We start from the raw sequence: 17,037 nt of genomic DNA on the forward strand, positions 1-17,037 counted from the left end.
AACTTGGTGTTTTTACATTGATTTAAATTAAATCCACCCAGTTTGCGCCCCATTGTAATCCTGCTACATGGAAAAAAAAAAAAAAAAAAAAACAGAGTGTGGCATAGGCGGGGAAGGCCCGGTAGGCCTGTCTGTCATTTTCTACGCCTGTTTTAAGCGTGGAAAACAGTCTAAATAGAAGACCGCAAGGAAGCAGTCTTACATTTAGACTGGTGCTGGATATGCAGAGGCCGGCTACACTGCCAGCTATAAAAAGGTTTTTAGACCTCGGTCTTAATAAATGACTCCCTATGTGTATTAAGTATTGCTGTGAACATATTGACCCAGAGAATAGGATAATCATGTTATTTATGCCAAAAAACGAAGGCTGCAAAAGTTATAACATAAAAACTCAGTGGCGGTACTTTTGTTCCCCCCCCCCCCCCCCCCCATCTCTCTCCCATAAAGAGTTGATATGTGTACCCCAAAATGGCACCATTAAAAACGACAGCTTTTCCCACAAAAGAATAAAAAAAAAAAAACTGCTACACAGATGGAAAAATAAAGTTATAGCTCTTGGAAAGAGACTGAGACTCAGAAACCGCTTAAGATGACCCACCCTCTCCACTTCCAGTGGAGACACATAAGATAGATAACTTTTTTTTTTTATATATCATAATCCTCTTTTGGGGGAAGGGAATTAGCCAGGTGCTGTCATAGGCTCAAAGAAAACAGATTACCGATAAGTGTAATCTCATTTTTCCCCCTTGCCCATGACAGCACCCATGGAGATTTAGACGAGATTTATTTAAAGTGGAACAATAGCCTGAAGTATCTTACAGCCAAAACTCAGGCCTTCATTAGAAGGTAGCTGAAGCCTATAGTGCTTGAGGGGAAAGAAGTATGTATGTGGGGGAACTCCAGGTGGAAGCCCTAGGAATCTGCTCTATAGAAGTGAAGGCCCTCTCTGCCCAGGAATTAGAGACTGATCTGGTAGAGTGAGCCCTGAACCCAGATTGTGGAATAGCTCCCTTGGATGAGTATGCTAAGTAAATAGCTTGCCTTATTCATCTAGCAATAGTCTGGGAAGATGCAGCAGAGCCCTTCTTAGCACCCTGAAAGGAAATCAACAAACGGGAGGACGACCTCCAGGGCTGTGTGACCTGCAGATACTGAATTAAACATCTCCTCACATCTAAACAATGGAACTCCAATTCTCTATTTTTTTTGGAGAAGCACAGAAGGAAGGAAGAACTCTCTCCTGGGAACGGTGAAAAGAGGAAGACTCCTTAGGGGAAAAAAAAAAAAAGAAGGATCAGGACCACCCTATCCTCTAAGATTGTTACGTACGGTTGGTCAATGGAAAGAGCAGCAATCTCACTAACTCTTATAGCAGAGGTAATCACTAGGAGAAAAGCCAGCATCTTAGAGGAAATGCTGGCTATCGGCTGAAAAGGATCTGACGTCGGGGCTGAAAGAACCAAAAGTTTAAGTCCCAAGGAGGGAACCCATTTCTGCAAACTGGGGAGAACTTAGAAACTGCAGTGATGAATCTCTTCACCCAGGGATTCCCCACCAATTTAAATTCAAATAAGCCACTTAAGGCTGATATCTGCACCTTTAAAGTGCCAGGCCCAAGTTTCTTCCTCCAACCTTCCTGCAAGAAATCTAACACAAGAGGAATATCTGGAGCCTCAAACATCCACTGATCTATTGGCAAATCTGCAGAAAGCTCTCCAAATTCTCTAATAAAATCTCAAGTGACCTTCTTACGACTCGCCAACAAAGTAGTGATAACCTCCTCAGAGAGACCCCTTTTTTAAATTTCCCTGTCAATAGCCAGGCAGTCATATGAAGACTCCATTTCTGGGTGAAAGATTGGTCCCTGAGCTAGAAGTCCCCAGAACACTGGAAGAACCAAGGGAGTGGTAATTGATATTCTGCAGAGCTCTGAAAACCACACCGTTTTTGGCCAAAAGGGGGCTATCACTATAACCGTAAAACAATGCTCCCTGATCTTTTTGAGGACTCTTGGCAACCGCTTCAGAAGGGGGAAGGCATCAAGAAGACCCCTTCCCAGGACTGAGCTAACGCGTCTACAGCCCTCGGCTGTTCCTTTGGAGAAAGGTGGCGGGTTCTTTTCTCTTTCTGTTTGACCTGGTGGCAAAGAGGTCTATTTTCGGGACGCCCCACGAGGCCGAAATTTTGTTGAAAACCCCCTGATCTAGGGACCATTCGCCCTGGCATAGATGACGGCTGAGGAAATCTGCTTCTACGTTGTTTACCCCTTTTAGATGCACAGCAGAAAGATAAGAGAATCTTCCGCTAGTCTGAAAATCTGGTGGCTCAGGGCCATCAGACTCTGAGCTCTGGTACCACCCTGTTTGTTGATATGGGGAACTGCTGTCATGTTGTCTGAATAGATCCTGACATTTCTGCTCCTGATCATCAGAAGAGTCAAAGCTAAATCTGATAGCATTCAGGTCTCTGGAATTTTGAGACTGGGCACGGGAATCGAAGTCCCGGGTCCCCTGCAAAGACTCTACATGGGCTCCCCAACGGAAGAGGCTGGCATCCATGGTCAAAGAGGACAGCATCTCTGTGCCAGGGAACACACCTCTGTAGATTCATCCACCACTCCAGAGAAGAAAACGTCTGGGATGATAGCTGAAAAGAGAGAGACTGAGCTGTAGGGGCCTTGAGTTGTACTGGGCCCACTCCGGGAATTGCGGCAGTCATGAGCCCCAGCACCAACATAGCCTCCCTCAGGGAAACTACCTGCCGAGAAAGAAGGTTCTGAATCCTTGAAGAGATCAGCAGAGCCTTGTGTAAGTGCAACAGACACCTCTGGGATCTTGAATCTAGGATCATCCCCCCAAAAAAACTGCACTTTTGACTTGGGTGCAAACTGGACTTTTCTATGTTTATCTCCTGTATATTGTCTAGACCTTTCTCTTCCCCTAAAAACATCTCTGTTAAACCTGGGGTGGTAAGATTTTTTTTTAGGGGGCTGCTGACTGGTGGAAAGAAAGACCCTTTTCTTATCAGAGGCCTTCTCAAGAAGATAGTCGAGGACCGGGCCAAATAAGAATGCCACAAAGCTTAGCTTTAGAGCTAGCATCCCCGTTCCAGTTTTTTAACCAGATAGCTCTACGAGCAGAGTTGGATAAGGCAGAAGCCCTGGCCGATAATGTTAGGGAGTCCGCCGAAGCATAGCCATAAAATCTAGGGCATTATAAAAAGTAGGGAAAGAAGATAACAATTGCTTCCTAGGGGTACCACCTTTAATGTGATCCTCCAACTCCTTCATCCATGCCTTAAGGGATCTAGCTACTGAAGTAGCGGCAATAGCCGGCTTATAGGCCGCCGCCGAGGCTTCCCAATTTGTCTTTAAATAAATGTCTGCCCGCCCTTCTATCCATTGGGTTCTTTAGAGAACCCATATCCTCAAAAGGGGAGCTTTGTTTTTGTTTTTTTAGCCATTTTGGCCACCGGGGCATCTAGCTTTGGGGCTCTATCTTAAGAGGTAGATACTTCCTCAAAGTGGTATTTTCACTTAACAGAGGAGGGTATAAAAAAAAACTTCCTATCAGGCTTTTTCCATTCTTTATCAATAACAGCCTGAATATTTTTATGCACAAATACTTTTCTTCTCTTAGGGCCCAGCCCTTCAGAGTCCGGAACAGACTGTGGTGGCTTTTGGTCATCTAAATCAATTGTAGCTCTTACTACTTTTACTAGGGAATTAATGTCCTCTGTATGAAAAAGCTGCTTCCCACCCTCGTCAGAGGAGTCATTTGATGAAATACATAGTGGAATATGTTCCAGTTTTTCTTTAAAATAACTTGAGACTAAGAATTAACTAATTAAGAATTAAAATATTTGAAAACTTTTATTTTGCTTCATGAAATAAGATTAGTGTATTATACAGGCCGCGATGTTCCATTATTTACTCATACTATTAATAACTTAACCTACTTCCGCTTATTTTCAGCGCAGAGAACGTGCACTTAATGTTATTTCTCTTCTTTTATAGGTGTCCACCTGCCTTTACCGTTAGGCTGCCATCCAATGATTGTGAATATCAAGTTAACCGACAAGAAGTTGCTGTTAATCTTCATGGATGACACCTATTACCAGGTAAGAACTTTATTAACACATAATACAATGAACGGAACCAAGCCACCATGTGTTCCCTTCTTGTATACCTGTCACGGATGGTGTACAGGAAACAAGACAATACAATATGAACAATGACTCACTGGATCCACAACTAAGGAACAAAAGGGAGACCCCTGCAAGAGACCTGCCGCTCTCCCTTATTGCTCAGCCTATGCGACCACCCCAAAGGTGGATGGGCGCATATCCACGTACCTCGACTATCTTACACCTGATGACCCTACAATAGTGAGGGGACACGACCACCGGCTCCCTACACAGACACGGAGGGAGTCAGGGTCACCTGGATCCAGAAAATCATAAATACATAAACAGAACTTATCTTGCAGACGACTGGGGACTGTGGACTGAGAACTAGGAACAGCATGCACACACACTCCAGGAAGTTGTATAAGCCGCACACTACTGCATTCTGGGGAAGAACTTAAAGGGCAGCAATCAGTCCAACTGCATGACAGCTGAGATAGACTAACGAGATGAGGAACTTAACCAAAACAAAGAAACTCAAGGAGGAGGATCTGGAAAGCTCCTGTCAGAGCTTCTCAACTGTCTGGTTGTGACAATACCACAATGATTTAGGGCCCATACATTCTCCCTCTTCCTCCAATCCAGAAAGCACATCACTGTCGCTAGAGGGGGGATTTGATGCAGCTGCAGAGGTACTAGGGCGGTTCTTTAGCAGACCGCCTCCTCCCGGATCATCTGCTTGATGCTGCCCATTAGGGACGGAGCTTCATCCTCCATTAACTTGCTTGGCAACTTGCACAACCCTTGTCTTTGGATCTGGAGAGCTTTCTAGACTCGAAACAGAAGATGACCCCCATGAGTAAATCAGCAATATTGCACATAGGGGGGGGATAACCCCTCTTACCCCACTGCGGTACCGGCGTATCATTGGTGGTTTCAGTGGCTTCTGCGTGCTGAGACGCCCCTCCCCCTGGTAACAGGCGAGGTGCCAACAGCCGCCCATCCAACACACACAAACCTCGACTGGGAAGGAGGGAGAAATAGGCCCAGACTTAGCAGCCGCTCCTAACAGAGACTTACGCCGCACGGGTAAGCCCTCCATACACACATTAAAACAGCTGGGGTGCCCGCAGCTCTTTGTATCCTGATGGTTTCCAAATTCCCTCCTGTCCCCTTAGGACAGGAAACAGAACTGGAGGTGGAGAGGGTGGTCTCTCTTTTAAAGCGGCTTCTGGTTCCCGTTTCCTGTCCTGAGGAGTAGGACGCGGTCTCTCCATGGGTGCGGTCATAGGAGAGGGGGGAAAAACGCTTGGTTATTAAGGCTCAAAACAGGCTGTTGACTAAAGAGGCTGTTTACAGCAGTTACAATGGGGGTTATTGAAGTTGGTGTATAGTAGAAGTGGCTTTGTTGCTCATGGCATCCAGATTCTACCTTTCTTTTTGGACAGCTCCTTTTGGAAAATGAAAGGAGGAATGTGACTGGTTGTTATGGGCAACTAAGCCAGTTCTACTTTGCACCAGTATTTAACCCCTTCCCAATTTATGACAAAAAAAATGTGTGATGCAGTTGAGGACTACTTTCACACAGTGATATACATTTTCACCATGGCGATTTTGAGAGTGCAGTCACTGCACATATGACATCAGTGACAGGAGAAGGGATACAATGGCCTATTAGGTTCTGTCATAGGGAGGGTGTAAAGGACTGTATAAAAAAAAATAAAAAATAAAAAATAAAGATGTCTGCTTCTGTTCTGAAAATGAACGAATGAATAAAATAAAGAAAAAAACAGTGACAAAAACTACTACGGCGTGATAAAATGGAACAAAGTGAGCTAAAAAAAAAAAAATAAAAAAAAAAAAAGAAGAAGAAGGGCGCACGGAAAAGTAGGCCTCATCACACAAAAACAAAAAAAAAAAAAAAAAACACGATCCAGAACAGTCTGTTCAGTAAAAAACTTATTTTATATGAGAGTTGAATCAGTTGTTTCTTAGATTTTTCCTGTACCTTTGCCATACACGTAGGTCGGAAAATCTGGTCATTAAAGACAGCACCTGTTCGTGAGTGCAGCCAACGCCATAACCTCTGAGTTTCTGCTGTATACAAAGCAGAGAACAATGGCTAAGGTCTTCAATCAGTGATCATGCCAAAGACATTTAACCCCTCAGATGCTGTGGTAAAATGTGACCATGACATCTGAGAGCACCATAACCAAAAGCTTGCCGGCCTGTGACGCTTTTCCCTGGCTGAAATCGGGGAAGGCAGTCTGCACTAGTTATGGGCTTGAGCCTGTACAAGGATTTCAGTATATTGATGGCCTGCAGGTAGCAGCACTGCATTGGAATATATTTAACGTGGTTATCTGGGAATAAATACTGATGACGTATTGTCACGTACGGGAACCGCCCTGTCACGTGACCTGGAGAAGACTGCCAAAGGTCGATCTATTTCATGTGCTCAATCTCACTCCTACACACAGGCCTCAGATTGAACCTAGATCACACCTCGACACAGCCTTTAATGCACCTCAACACGCTACCACCATCTATGACATTTAAAATTAATACACCAATTAATTAGGGGCCCACAGAGAGCAAGCAGGCTCACAGGATCACTGGCCACACTATAGCAAAATACACGGTAATGCAAACCACACTTATACAGTTAAAAATGAAGGTTACTGGGCTCATTCTGGGCACAAGGCAAAACCATTAAAGTTGTGCTTTATTGTACTAAAAAATGTACAGTACTTAGTTATAAAAATTAAAACAAATAAGAGACATACATAAACGTTCACAAAACTGTTAGAAAAATAAAAAAGGATAAAAACAAAAAGGTTCTTACTACTCAACGGATTGCATGATCAGAGTCCGTTCTGGTTCCGGAGACAGGAGGACGAGGAACACAACCAAATGTTGATCGGATCCCCAAATTGTGTCAATGAAATGCTCTCAATCATCTCATTTTTATCCCCTTTTGGCAGAGGGTCTCCCTCCTATTCTAGTCCCAGCCTTCTGGGAAGCTCCTCATTAGCTGTGCAGGCTCGACCTCTTACTCCGCTGACAGACATGAAATATTAAATAAAACATGGCTTCCCATCCACACTAATGAATATTCGGCCGCGACATGTTTTATTAAAACATTAGGCCGATGACCGGTGTAGGGGTGCCAGAAGGTGAGATACTGGTTATGTAGTAATGCTGGCTGTCAGGGGTGAGATGTTTGGACTCCCTACAATACCCACATTATACAGAATGAAATGATTACAATATTATGCGAGTTGTACCAGAGATTAGTTATCGCTTATGAGATATTTTCTTCATCTTCTGGTACTCTATTTGAAAGCTTCTGGATGTCTGCTGTGCACCGGTGCCAATATGTCTGATGTCTCAGGCATTACCATGAGGCTCTAGTGTCCGGTCCAGGAAACTTTGTTACCACTACCTTTGTTAGCAGGAGGATGCTAAATTAAATCCCATCAAAGGTGAATGTGTTTTAGCTCCTACCAATTCTGACTAAACGGCATCATACAAAATAGCATGAAAACAGAGTAACACGACAGATATAAAAACACACACAGATAAAAGTTACGACAAAGGTTGTCCATTTCTCACACCTACCCTCGGGAGAGGTCCTTAATATTGGATCGGCGTGGGTCAGACACCCAGGACCCCCACCAATCAGCTATTAGAAGAGGCTGGGCACTCTAAGTGCTGCAGCCTCTTCCTAGGTCATGTGACACCATTGTACATCGGTCACATGGCTTAGCTGCAGCTCAGCCCCATTCTAGTCAAATTCCAAAAATTTTATAAAAAGCGAACCAAAAGCCAAACTCCAAAATGGTATTAAAACTACAAACAGTTAAAAGTTATGGCTCTGGGAAGGCAGGGAATAAAACAGAAATGAAAAAACTTCAAGGTCCTGAAGGGCTTAGTAAGATATTTCCTATGCAAATGGCTGCATTCTTGATTTGCATTCTCTCTAGCCCACATGTACAAATGTCCACACAAAACAATGTTCTCCCTGTTTGGTCACCTGAGGATGAATCAGAGTCCTCCACTTGCCTTTTCTCCTTTGGGTCGGAGTCACTGGAGCTCATTTCCATGAACTGGACATTTTCTGCTTAGACGAACAGGGTAATTCTTTTTTAACCACCTCAGCCCCCAGTGCTTAAACACCCTGAAAGACCAGGCCACTTTTTACACTTCTGACCTACACTACTTTCACCGTTTATTGCTCGGTCATGCAACTTACCACCCAAATGAATTTTACCTCCTTTTCTTCTCACTAATAGAGCTTTCATTTGGTGGTATTTCATTGCTGCTGACATTTTTACTTTTTTTGTTATTAATCGAAATTTAACGATTTTTTTTGCAAAAAAATGACATTTTTCACTTTCAGTTGTAAAATTTTGCAAAAAAAACGACATCCATATATAAATTTTGCTCTAAATTTATTGTTCTACATGTCTTTGATAAAAAAAAAAAATGTTTGGGTAAAAAAAAAATGGTTTGGGTAAAAGTTATAGCGTTTACAAACTATGGTACAAAAATGTGAATTTCCGCTTTTTGAAGCAGCTCTGACTTTCTGAGCACCTGTCATGTTTCCTGAGGTTCTACAATGGCCAGACAGTACAAACACCCCACAAATGACCCCATTTCGGAAAGTACACACCCTAAGGTATTCGCTGATGGGCATAGTGAGTTCATAGAACTTTTTATTTTTTGTCACAAGTTAGCGGAAAATGATGATTTTTTTTTTTTTTTTTTTCTTACAAAGTCTCATATTCCACTAACTTGTGACAAAAAATAAAAAGTTCTATGAACTCACTATGCCCATCAGCGAATACCTTGGGGTCTCTTCTTTCCAAAATGGGGTCACTTGTGGGGTAGTTATACTGCCCTGGCATTCTAGGGGCCCAAATGTGTGGTAAGGAGTTTGAAATCAAATTCTGTAAAAAAATGACCTGTGAAATCCGAAAGGTGCTCTTTGGAATATGGGCCCCTTTGCCCACCTAGGCTGCAAAAAAGTGTCACACATCTGGTATTGCCGTACTCAGGAGAAGGTGGGGAATGTGTTTTGGGGTGTCATTTTACATATACCCATGCTGGGTGAGAGAAATATCTTGGCAAAAGACAACTTTTCCCATTTTTTTTATACAAAGTTGGCATTTGACCAAGATATTTATCTCACCCAGCATGGGTATATGTAAAAAGACACCCCAAAACACATTCCCCACCTTCTCCTGAGTACGGAGATACCAGATGTGTGACACTTTTTTGCAGCCTAGGTGGGCAAAGGGGCCCATATTCCAAAGAGCACCTTTCGGATTTCACAGGTCAATTTTTACAGAATTTGATTTCAAACTCCTTACCACACATTTGGGCCCCTAGAATGCCAGGGCAGTATAACTACCCCATAAGTGACCCCATTTTGGAAAGAAGAGACCCCAAGGTATTCGCTGATGGGCATAGTGAGTTCATGGAAGTTTTTATTTTTTGTCACAAGTTAGTGGAATATGAGACTTTGTATGAAAAAAAAAAAAAAAAAATCATCATCATTTTCCACTAACTTGTGACAAAAAATAAAAAATTCTAGGAACTCGCCATGCCCCTCACGGAATACCTTGGGGTGTCTTCTTTCCAAAATAGGGTCACTTGTGGGGTAGTTATACTGCCCTGGCATTTTCCAGGGGCCCTAATGTGTGGTAAGTAGGTAAATGACCTGTGAAATCCTAAAGGTGCTCTTTGGAATGTGGGCCCCTTTGCCCACCTAGGCTGCAAAAAAGTGTCACACATCTGGTATCTCCGTACTCAGGAGAAGGTGGGGAATGTGTTTTGGGGTGTCATTTTACATATACCCATGCTGGGTGAGAGAAATATCTTGGCAAAAGACAACTTTTCCCATTTTTTTATACAAAGTTGGCATTTGACCAAGATATTTATCTCACCCAGCATGGGTATATGTAAAATGACACCCCAAAACACATTCCCCAACTTCTCCTGAGTACGGCGATACCACATGTGTGACACTTTTTTGCAGCCTAGATGCGCAAAGGGGCCCAAATTCATTTTAGGAGGGCATTTTTAGACATTTGGATACCAGACTTCTTCTCACGCTTTGGGGCCCCTAGAATGCCAGGGCAGTATAAATACCCCACATGTGACCCCATTTTGGAAAGAAGACACCCCAAGGTATTCAATGAGGGGCATGGCGAGTTCATAGAAATTTTTTTTTTTGGGCACAAGTTAGCGGAAATTGATATTTTTTATTTTTTTTCTCACAAAGTCTCCTGTTCCGCTAACTTTGGACAAAAATTTCAATCTTTCATGGACTCAATATGCCCCTCACGGAATACCTTGGGGTGTCTTCTTTCCGAAATGGGGTCACATGTGGGGTATTTATACTGCCCTGGCATTCTAGGGGCCCTAAAGCGTGAGAAGAAGTCTGGAATATAAATGTCTAAAAAATTTTACGCATTTGGATTCCGTGAGGGGTATGGTGAGTTCATGTGAGATTTTATTTTTTGACACAAGTTAGTGGAATATGAGACTTTGTAAGAAAAAAAAAAAAAAAATTCCGCTAACTTGGGCCAAAAAAATGTCTGAATGGAGCCTTACAGGGGGGTGATCAATGACAGGGGGGGTGATCAATGACAGGGGGGTGATCAATGACAGGGGGGTGATCAATGACAGGGGGGTGATCAATGACAGGGGGGGTGATCAATGACAGGGGGGGTGATCAATGACAGGGGGGGTGATCAATGACAGGGGGGGTGATCAATGACAGGGGGGGGTGATCAATGACAGGGGGGGGTGATCAATGACAGGGGGGGGTGATCAATGACAGGGGGGGGGTGATCAATGACAGGGGGGGGTGATCAATGACAGGGGGGGGTGATCAATGACAGGGGGGGTGATCAATGACAGGGGGGGTGATCAATGACAGGGGGGGTGATCAATGACAGGGGGGGTGATCAATGACAGGGGGGGTGATCAATGACAGGGGGGGTGATCAATGACAGGGGGGGTGATCAATGACAGGGGGGGTGATCAATGACAGGGGGGGTGATCAATGACAGGGGGGTTGATCAATGACAGGGGGGTGATCAGGGAGTCTATATGGGGTGATCACCACAGTCATTGATCACGCCCCTGTAAGGCTTCATTCAGACGTCCGGATGCGTTTTGTGGATCCGATCCATCTATCAGTGCATCCGTAAAAATCATGCGGACATCTGAATGGAGCTTTACAGGGGGGTAATCAATGACAGGGGTGTAATCAATGACAGGGGGGTGATCAGGGAGTCTATATGGGGTGATAACCACAGTCATTGATCATGCCCCTGTAAGGCTTCATTCAGACGTCCGGATGCGTTTTGCGGATCCGATCCATCTATCAGTGGATCCGTAAAAATCATGCGGACATCTGAATGGAGCTTTACAGGGGGTTGATCAATGACAGGGGTGTGATCAGGGAGTCTATATGGGGTGATAACCACAGTCATTGATCACGCCCCTGTAAGGCTTCATTCAGACGTCCGGATGCGTTTTGCGGATCCGATCCATCTATCAGTGGATCCGTAAAAATCATGCGGACATCTGAATGGAGCTTTACAGGGGGGTAATCAATGACAGGGGGGGTAATCAATGACAGGGGGGTGATCAGGGAGTCTATATGGGGTGATCACCACAGTCATTGATCACGCCCCTGTAAGGCTTCATTCAGACGTCCGGATGCGTTTTGCGGATCCGATCCATCTATCAGTGGATCCGTAAAAATCATGCGGACATCTGAATGGAGCTTTACAGGGGGTTGATCAATGACAGGGGGGTAATCAATGACAGGGGTGTGATCAGGGAGTCTATATGGGGTGATAACCACAGTCATTGATCACGCCCCTGTAAGGCTTCATTCAGACGTCCGGATGCGTTTTGCGGATCCGATCCATCTATCAGTGGATCCGTAAAAATCATGCGGACATCTGAATGGAGCTTTACAGGGGGTTGATCAATGACAGGGGTGTAATCAATGACAGGGGGGTGATCAGGGAGTCTATATGGGGTGATCAGGGGTGATCAGGGGCTAATAAGGGGTTAATAAGTGACGGGGGGGGGGTGTAGTGTAGTGTAGTGGTGCTTGGTGGGACTTTACTGAGCTACCTGTGTCCTCTGGTGGTCGATCCAAACAAAGGGGACCACCAGAGGACCAGGTATATTAGACGCTGTTATCAAAACAGCGTCTAATATACCTGTTAGGGGTTAAAAAAAACACATCTCCAGCCTGCCAGCGAACGATCGCCGCTGGCAGGCTGGAGATCAACTCTCTTACCTTCCGTTCCTGTGAGCGCGCGCGCCTGTGTGCGCGCGTTCACAGGAAATCCCGGCTCACGCGAGATGACGCGTATATGCGTCGCTGAGCGCAGGGCTGCCACCTCCGGAACGCGAATCTGCGTACAGCGGTCCGGAGGTGGTTAAACTGCTCCATAGGTGACCGAACCTCGAATTTAATCAAATACTGTCTATTCTGGAATAAAGGGGACTCCTTCACAACCACTTTATCCAGACACGTCTAACAACACACTTTAGGTTATAATGGGCTCAATTTTATAAAAAAAATTCACACATACTAGACATTAAGCCTGTTACAATAACAGGCGCTAGAACATTAGTGCATAACATTAGTAGGAACAGTCCATATTAAATGGCACTGTGGCTGGTGGCAGAGACTGCTGGCACTGTGGCCGGTGGCTGTGGTTGGTGTCACCATTACTGCTGGCTGAGACTGCTGGCAGCAACTGGTGACTGGGACTGCCGGCAGCGGCTGTCGTTTGTGGCTGAGTGTGCTGGAACTGTGCGGCTGTGTGATGCACGAACAGTAATGGCGGCGCTCCAATGTGGAGAACACACCATAACCTGCGATTGGCTGGCGTGCAGAGCTTTGTGTGACGATTGGTCGGGGCGCCGTGCGCGTTGGTGTGGGCGGCGCGGTTGCGTGTGGGGCGGTGTTGATTGAGTGTAGCGCTGAATTGGGCATCGTGTGTTGACTGGAGGGAGCGCCGCACATGCGCAGTTCAATTATTGCCACACAAGCACGGACACGCAGCCCTGAGCACGCGCACACAGGGCTTTTATTATAGTAGATATATATCCTATATAATAATAAAATCCCAGTGTGCGTCCGTGTGTGTCTGCCAATTAGTTAAGTGCGCATGCACGGCGGCCAATCAACACACGGCGCTCCGCACTCACCACCCACCCCTGCGCATTGGCCCGCTGCTGTGCCCAGCTCCACCGTGCCTCCCCCTCCAGCTTCCTCTATAGCCAACTGACACCACGGGATGCAGGCACTGCAACCGCTGCCTGCCACAACGTATCCTTCACCAGACACCCTTACGCACATCCCACACCTGCGCACCGGGCAGAAAGTGGCCCTGTACCTGCTGCAGCATCGCATCCTGGAGTTCATAGAACTCCAAAAGAGCCTGGGAGGACAAAGCTGGGAGCACTGGGGACCTCCGATCCGGGTATCTGTCAGCACAGAGGGCATATGTTAGTCCCTGCAGCGTCCGCATCCTCCTCGCTCTTATTTCGCCCACCAAAGTCAGGAAATGGCCGCACAGTAGCAAGTGAGGGAAGCTATCACAGGCAGAGAGCATTACACATGTATTACACTCCAACCCCCATCATTACACTACAGCCCTCATTGGAGTGTAATATGTGTATAATGATGGGGATCCTGGAGTGTGAGGAGGCTGCAGAGGATGCTGGAGGGGGAGAGGGAGGCATGGTGGAGCTGGGCACAGCAGTGGGCCGGCGTGCAGGTGCAAGCGGGCGTGTGGAGCGCTGTGTGTTGATGGGTCCCCGCGCCACGCATGCCCAGTATAACAAACGGCATACACACACGGACACAGGGCACTCACACAGATTTTATTATGTAGGATTACACTTCAGCCCCCATCACATAAAATCCCTGTGCGAGTGCCCTGCGTCCGTGTGCCGTTTGTTATACTGGGCATGCGTGGTGCAGGGACCCATCAGCATCATTATACCCCCATCACTATACACTTCAACCCCCATCATTATAGAGATATTACACTCCAATGAGGGCTGTAGTGTAACGATGGGGGTTGGAGTGTAATACGTGTACAATGATAATATGATGGAGGTTGGAGTGTAATATGTATACAGTACAATGTATTTCCTCCTGTATCCCCCTCCATCTCTATAATATAGCCCCTGTAGCCCCCTCCCTAGCTCTCTCTAATGTCATGGCCGGAGTGTGCAGATGTAGTCAGAGTAATAGGGGGAGGAAGGGGGCGGGGAAGTTTCCCCACGTCAGCTGCCTGAAGCTCGGGATGACAGAGGATGGCTGTGGCCTCTCACCTCCACTCACAGAGACTGCCGCCGGGCGCAACTGTATGGGCGCTGCAGGCGGTGTCAGTGCATGTGTGCCGATTGGCCAGCACACTTAAAATCGGCACACATAGATTTTATTATATAGAATGCCCCATCCTCTGCCCTTTGTCTTGTGCGTGGCTTTTCTGAGGATATCCCTAGTTACCTAAAACACACATAATCCCCAATACATCAGAATTTGTTTTAAAAAGGAAAACTCTCCCATAAGAGAGATACTGGTGTATAACCTCCTCTTACCCCACCAGGAATACCGTGCTGGATTTAGAGCCATGTTTGTCATTCAGTGTGCTGACCCTTCTCACCCTCTTCCTGCATGATTCGCTGAGGAGATAAAAGTTTAGGCAAGGAAAAACACCACTTCCCATGGTGGGTGGCCAGTGTCCTCTCTTTGTAAGGCGCGCACTCCTTCCCATATCCGGTGGAACGCACACAATCACTTCCGGTGCATCACCACCAGGCCTTGATGCTGCGTCCCAGAACCTCTGCTTCCTCACGCTGCAGACACTCTGCCATGTTTTTGCAAGAAGGAAGAGAAAACCTACTCTTCCAGGAGAACACCGCCCAGCTGCAACATAAATTATAAGGGGACTCCCGAGATATCCCCCGCGGGTAAGGGTCCATTCACACATCCTTTTAAAGATATTGCTGGTTCCCATTTCCTGTCCGCAAATGGGCTCTCAAAAACAAAAAACATTTTACTTACAGCAATACCGACTGTTTGCTTCTTTCTCAGTTTTTTAGGATCAATCTGAGCAATGACTACATCAGGACATCGTGCAGCCTCAATCCTAAAACAAGATAAAGACAATCAGAATGGTTGTGTCTCTACTGAAGGCAACATTTTCTTTCCCATTAACCACCTCAGCCCCCAGTGCTTAAACACCCTGAAAGACCAGGCCACTTTTTACACTTCTGACCTACACTACTTTCACCATTTATTGCTCGGTCATGCAACTTACCACCCGAATGAATTTTACCTCCTTTTCTTCTCACTAATAAAGCTTTCATTTGGTGGTATTTCATTGCTGCTGACATTTTTACTTTTTTTTTTATTAATCGAAATTTAACGATTTTTTTGCAAAAAAATGACATTTTTCACTTTCAGTTGTAAAATTTTGCAAAAAAAACGACATCCATATAGAAATTTTGCTCTAAGTTTATAGTTCTACATGTCTTTGATAAAAAAAAAATGTTTGGGTAAAAAAAAAATGGTTTGGGTAAAAGTTATAGCGTTTACAAACTATGGTACAAAAATGTGAATTTCCGCTTTTTGAAGCAGCTCTGACTTTCTGAGCACCTGTCATGTTTCCTGAGGTTCTACAATGCCCAGACAGTACAAACACCCCACAAATGACCCCATTTCTGAAAGTACACACCCTAAGGTATTCGCTGATGGGCATAGTGAGTTCATAGAACTTTTTATTTTTTGTCACAAGTTAGCGGAAAATGATGATTTTTTTTTTTTTTTTTTTTTTTCTTACAAAGTCTCATATTCCACTAACTTGTGACAAAAAATAAAAAGTTCTATGAACTCACTATGCCCATCAGCGAATACCTTGGGGTCTCTTCTTTCCAAAATGGGGTCACTTGTGGGGTAGTTATACTGCCCTGGCATTCTAGGGGCCCAAATGTGTGGTAAGGAGTTTGAAATCAAATTCAGTAAAAAATGACGAGTGAAATCCGAAAGGTGCTCTTTGGAATATGGGCCCCTTTGCCCACCTAGGCTGCAAAAAAGTGTCACACATCTGGTATCCCCGTACTCAGGAGAAGTTGAGGAATGTGTTTTGGGGTGTCTTTTTACATATACCCATGCTGGGTGAGATAAATATCTTGGTCAAATGACAACTTTGTATAAAAAAATGGGAAAAGTTGTCTTTTGCCAAGATATTTCTCTCACCCAGCATGGGTATATATAAAATGACACCCCAAAACACATTCCCCACCTTCTCCTGAGTACGGAGATACCAGATGTGTGACACTTTTTTGCAGCCTAGGTGGGCAAAGGGGCCCATATTCCAAAGAGCACCTTTCGGATTTCACTCATCATTTTTTACAGAATTTGATTTCTAACTCCTTACCACACATTTGGGCCCCTAGAATGCCAGGGCAGTATAACTACCCCACAAGTGACCCCATTTTGGAAAGAAGACACCCCAAGCTATTCCGTGAGGGGCATGGCGAGTTCCTAGAATTTTTTATTTTTTGTCACAAGTTAGTGGAAAATGATGATTTTTTTTTTTTTTCATACAAAAGTCTCATATTCCACTAACTTGTGACAAAAAATAAAAACTTCCATGAACTCACTATGCCCATCAGCGAATACCTTGGGGTCTCTTCTTTCCAAAATGGGGTCACTTGTGGGGTAGTTATACTGCCCTGGCATTCTAGGGGCCCAAATGTGTGGTAAGGAGTTTGAAATCAAATTCTGTAAAAAATGACGAGTGAAATCCGAAAGGTGCTCTTTGGAATATGGGCCCCTTTGCCCACCTAGGC

The 17,037-nt window shown here is 45.0% G+C and overlaps 1 protein-coding gene across 4 annotated transcripts in view; it reads right to left on the reverse strand.

The window, feature by feature from the left end:
• GEMIN2 (gem nuclear organelle associated protein 2) overlaps window positions 1–17,037 on the reverse strand; it is a 210,191-nt gene that overhangs the window by 138,361 nt on the left and 54,793 nt on the right. For all 4 annotated transcript variants that reach the window (XM_040410958.1, XM_040410957.1, XM_040410955.1 and 1 more), the window contains exon 2: window positions 15,248–15,332. In XM_040410958.1, the coding sequence (XP_040266892.1) occupies window positions 15,248–15,332 (85 nt within the window). The remainder of the gene's footprint in view (window positions 1–15,247; window positions 15,333–17,037) is intronic.

Source organism: Bufo bufo, chromosome 11 (assembly GCF_905171765.1).
Source record: "Bufo bufo chromosome 11, aBufBuf1.1, whole genome shotgun sequence".
Lineage (NCBI taxonomy): Eukaryota > Metazoa > Chordata > Amphibia > Anura > Bufonidae > Bufo > Bufo bufo.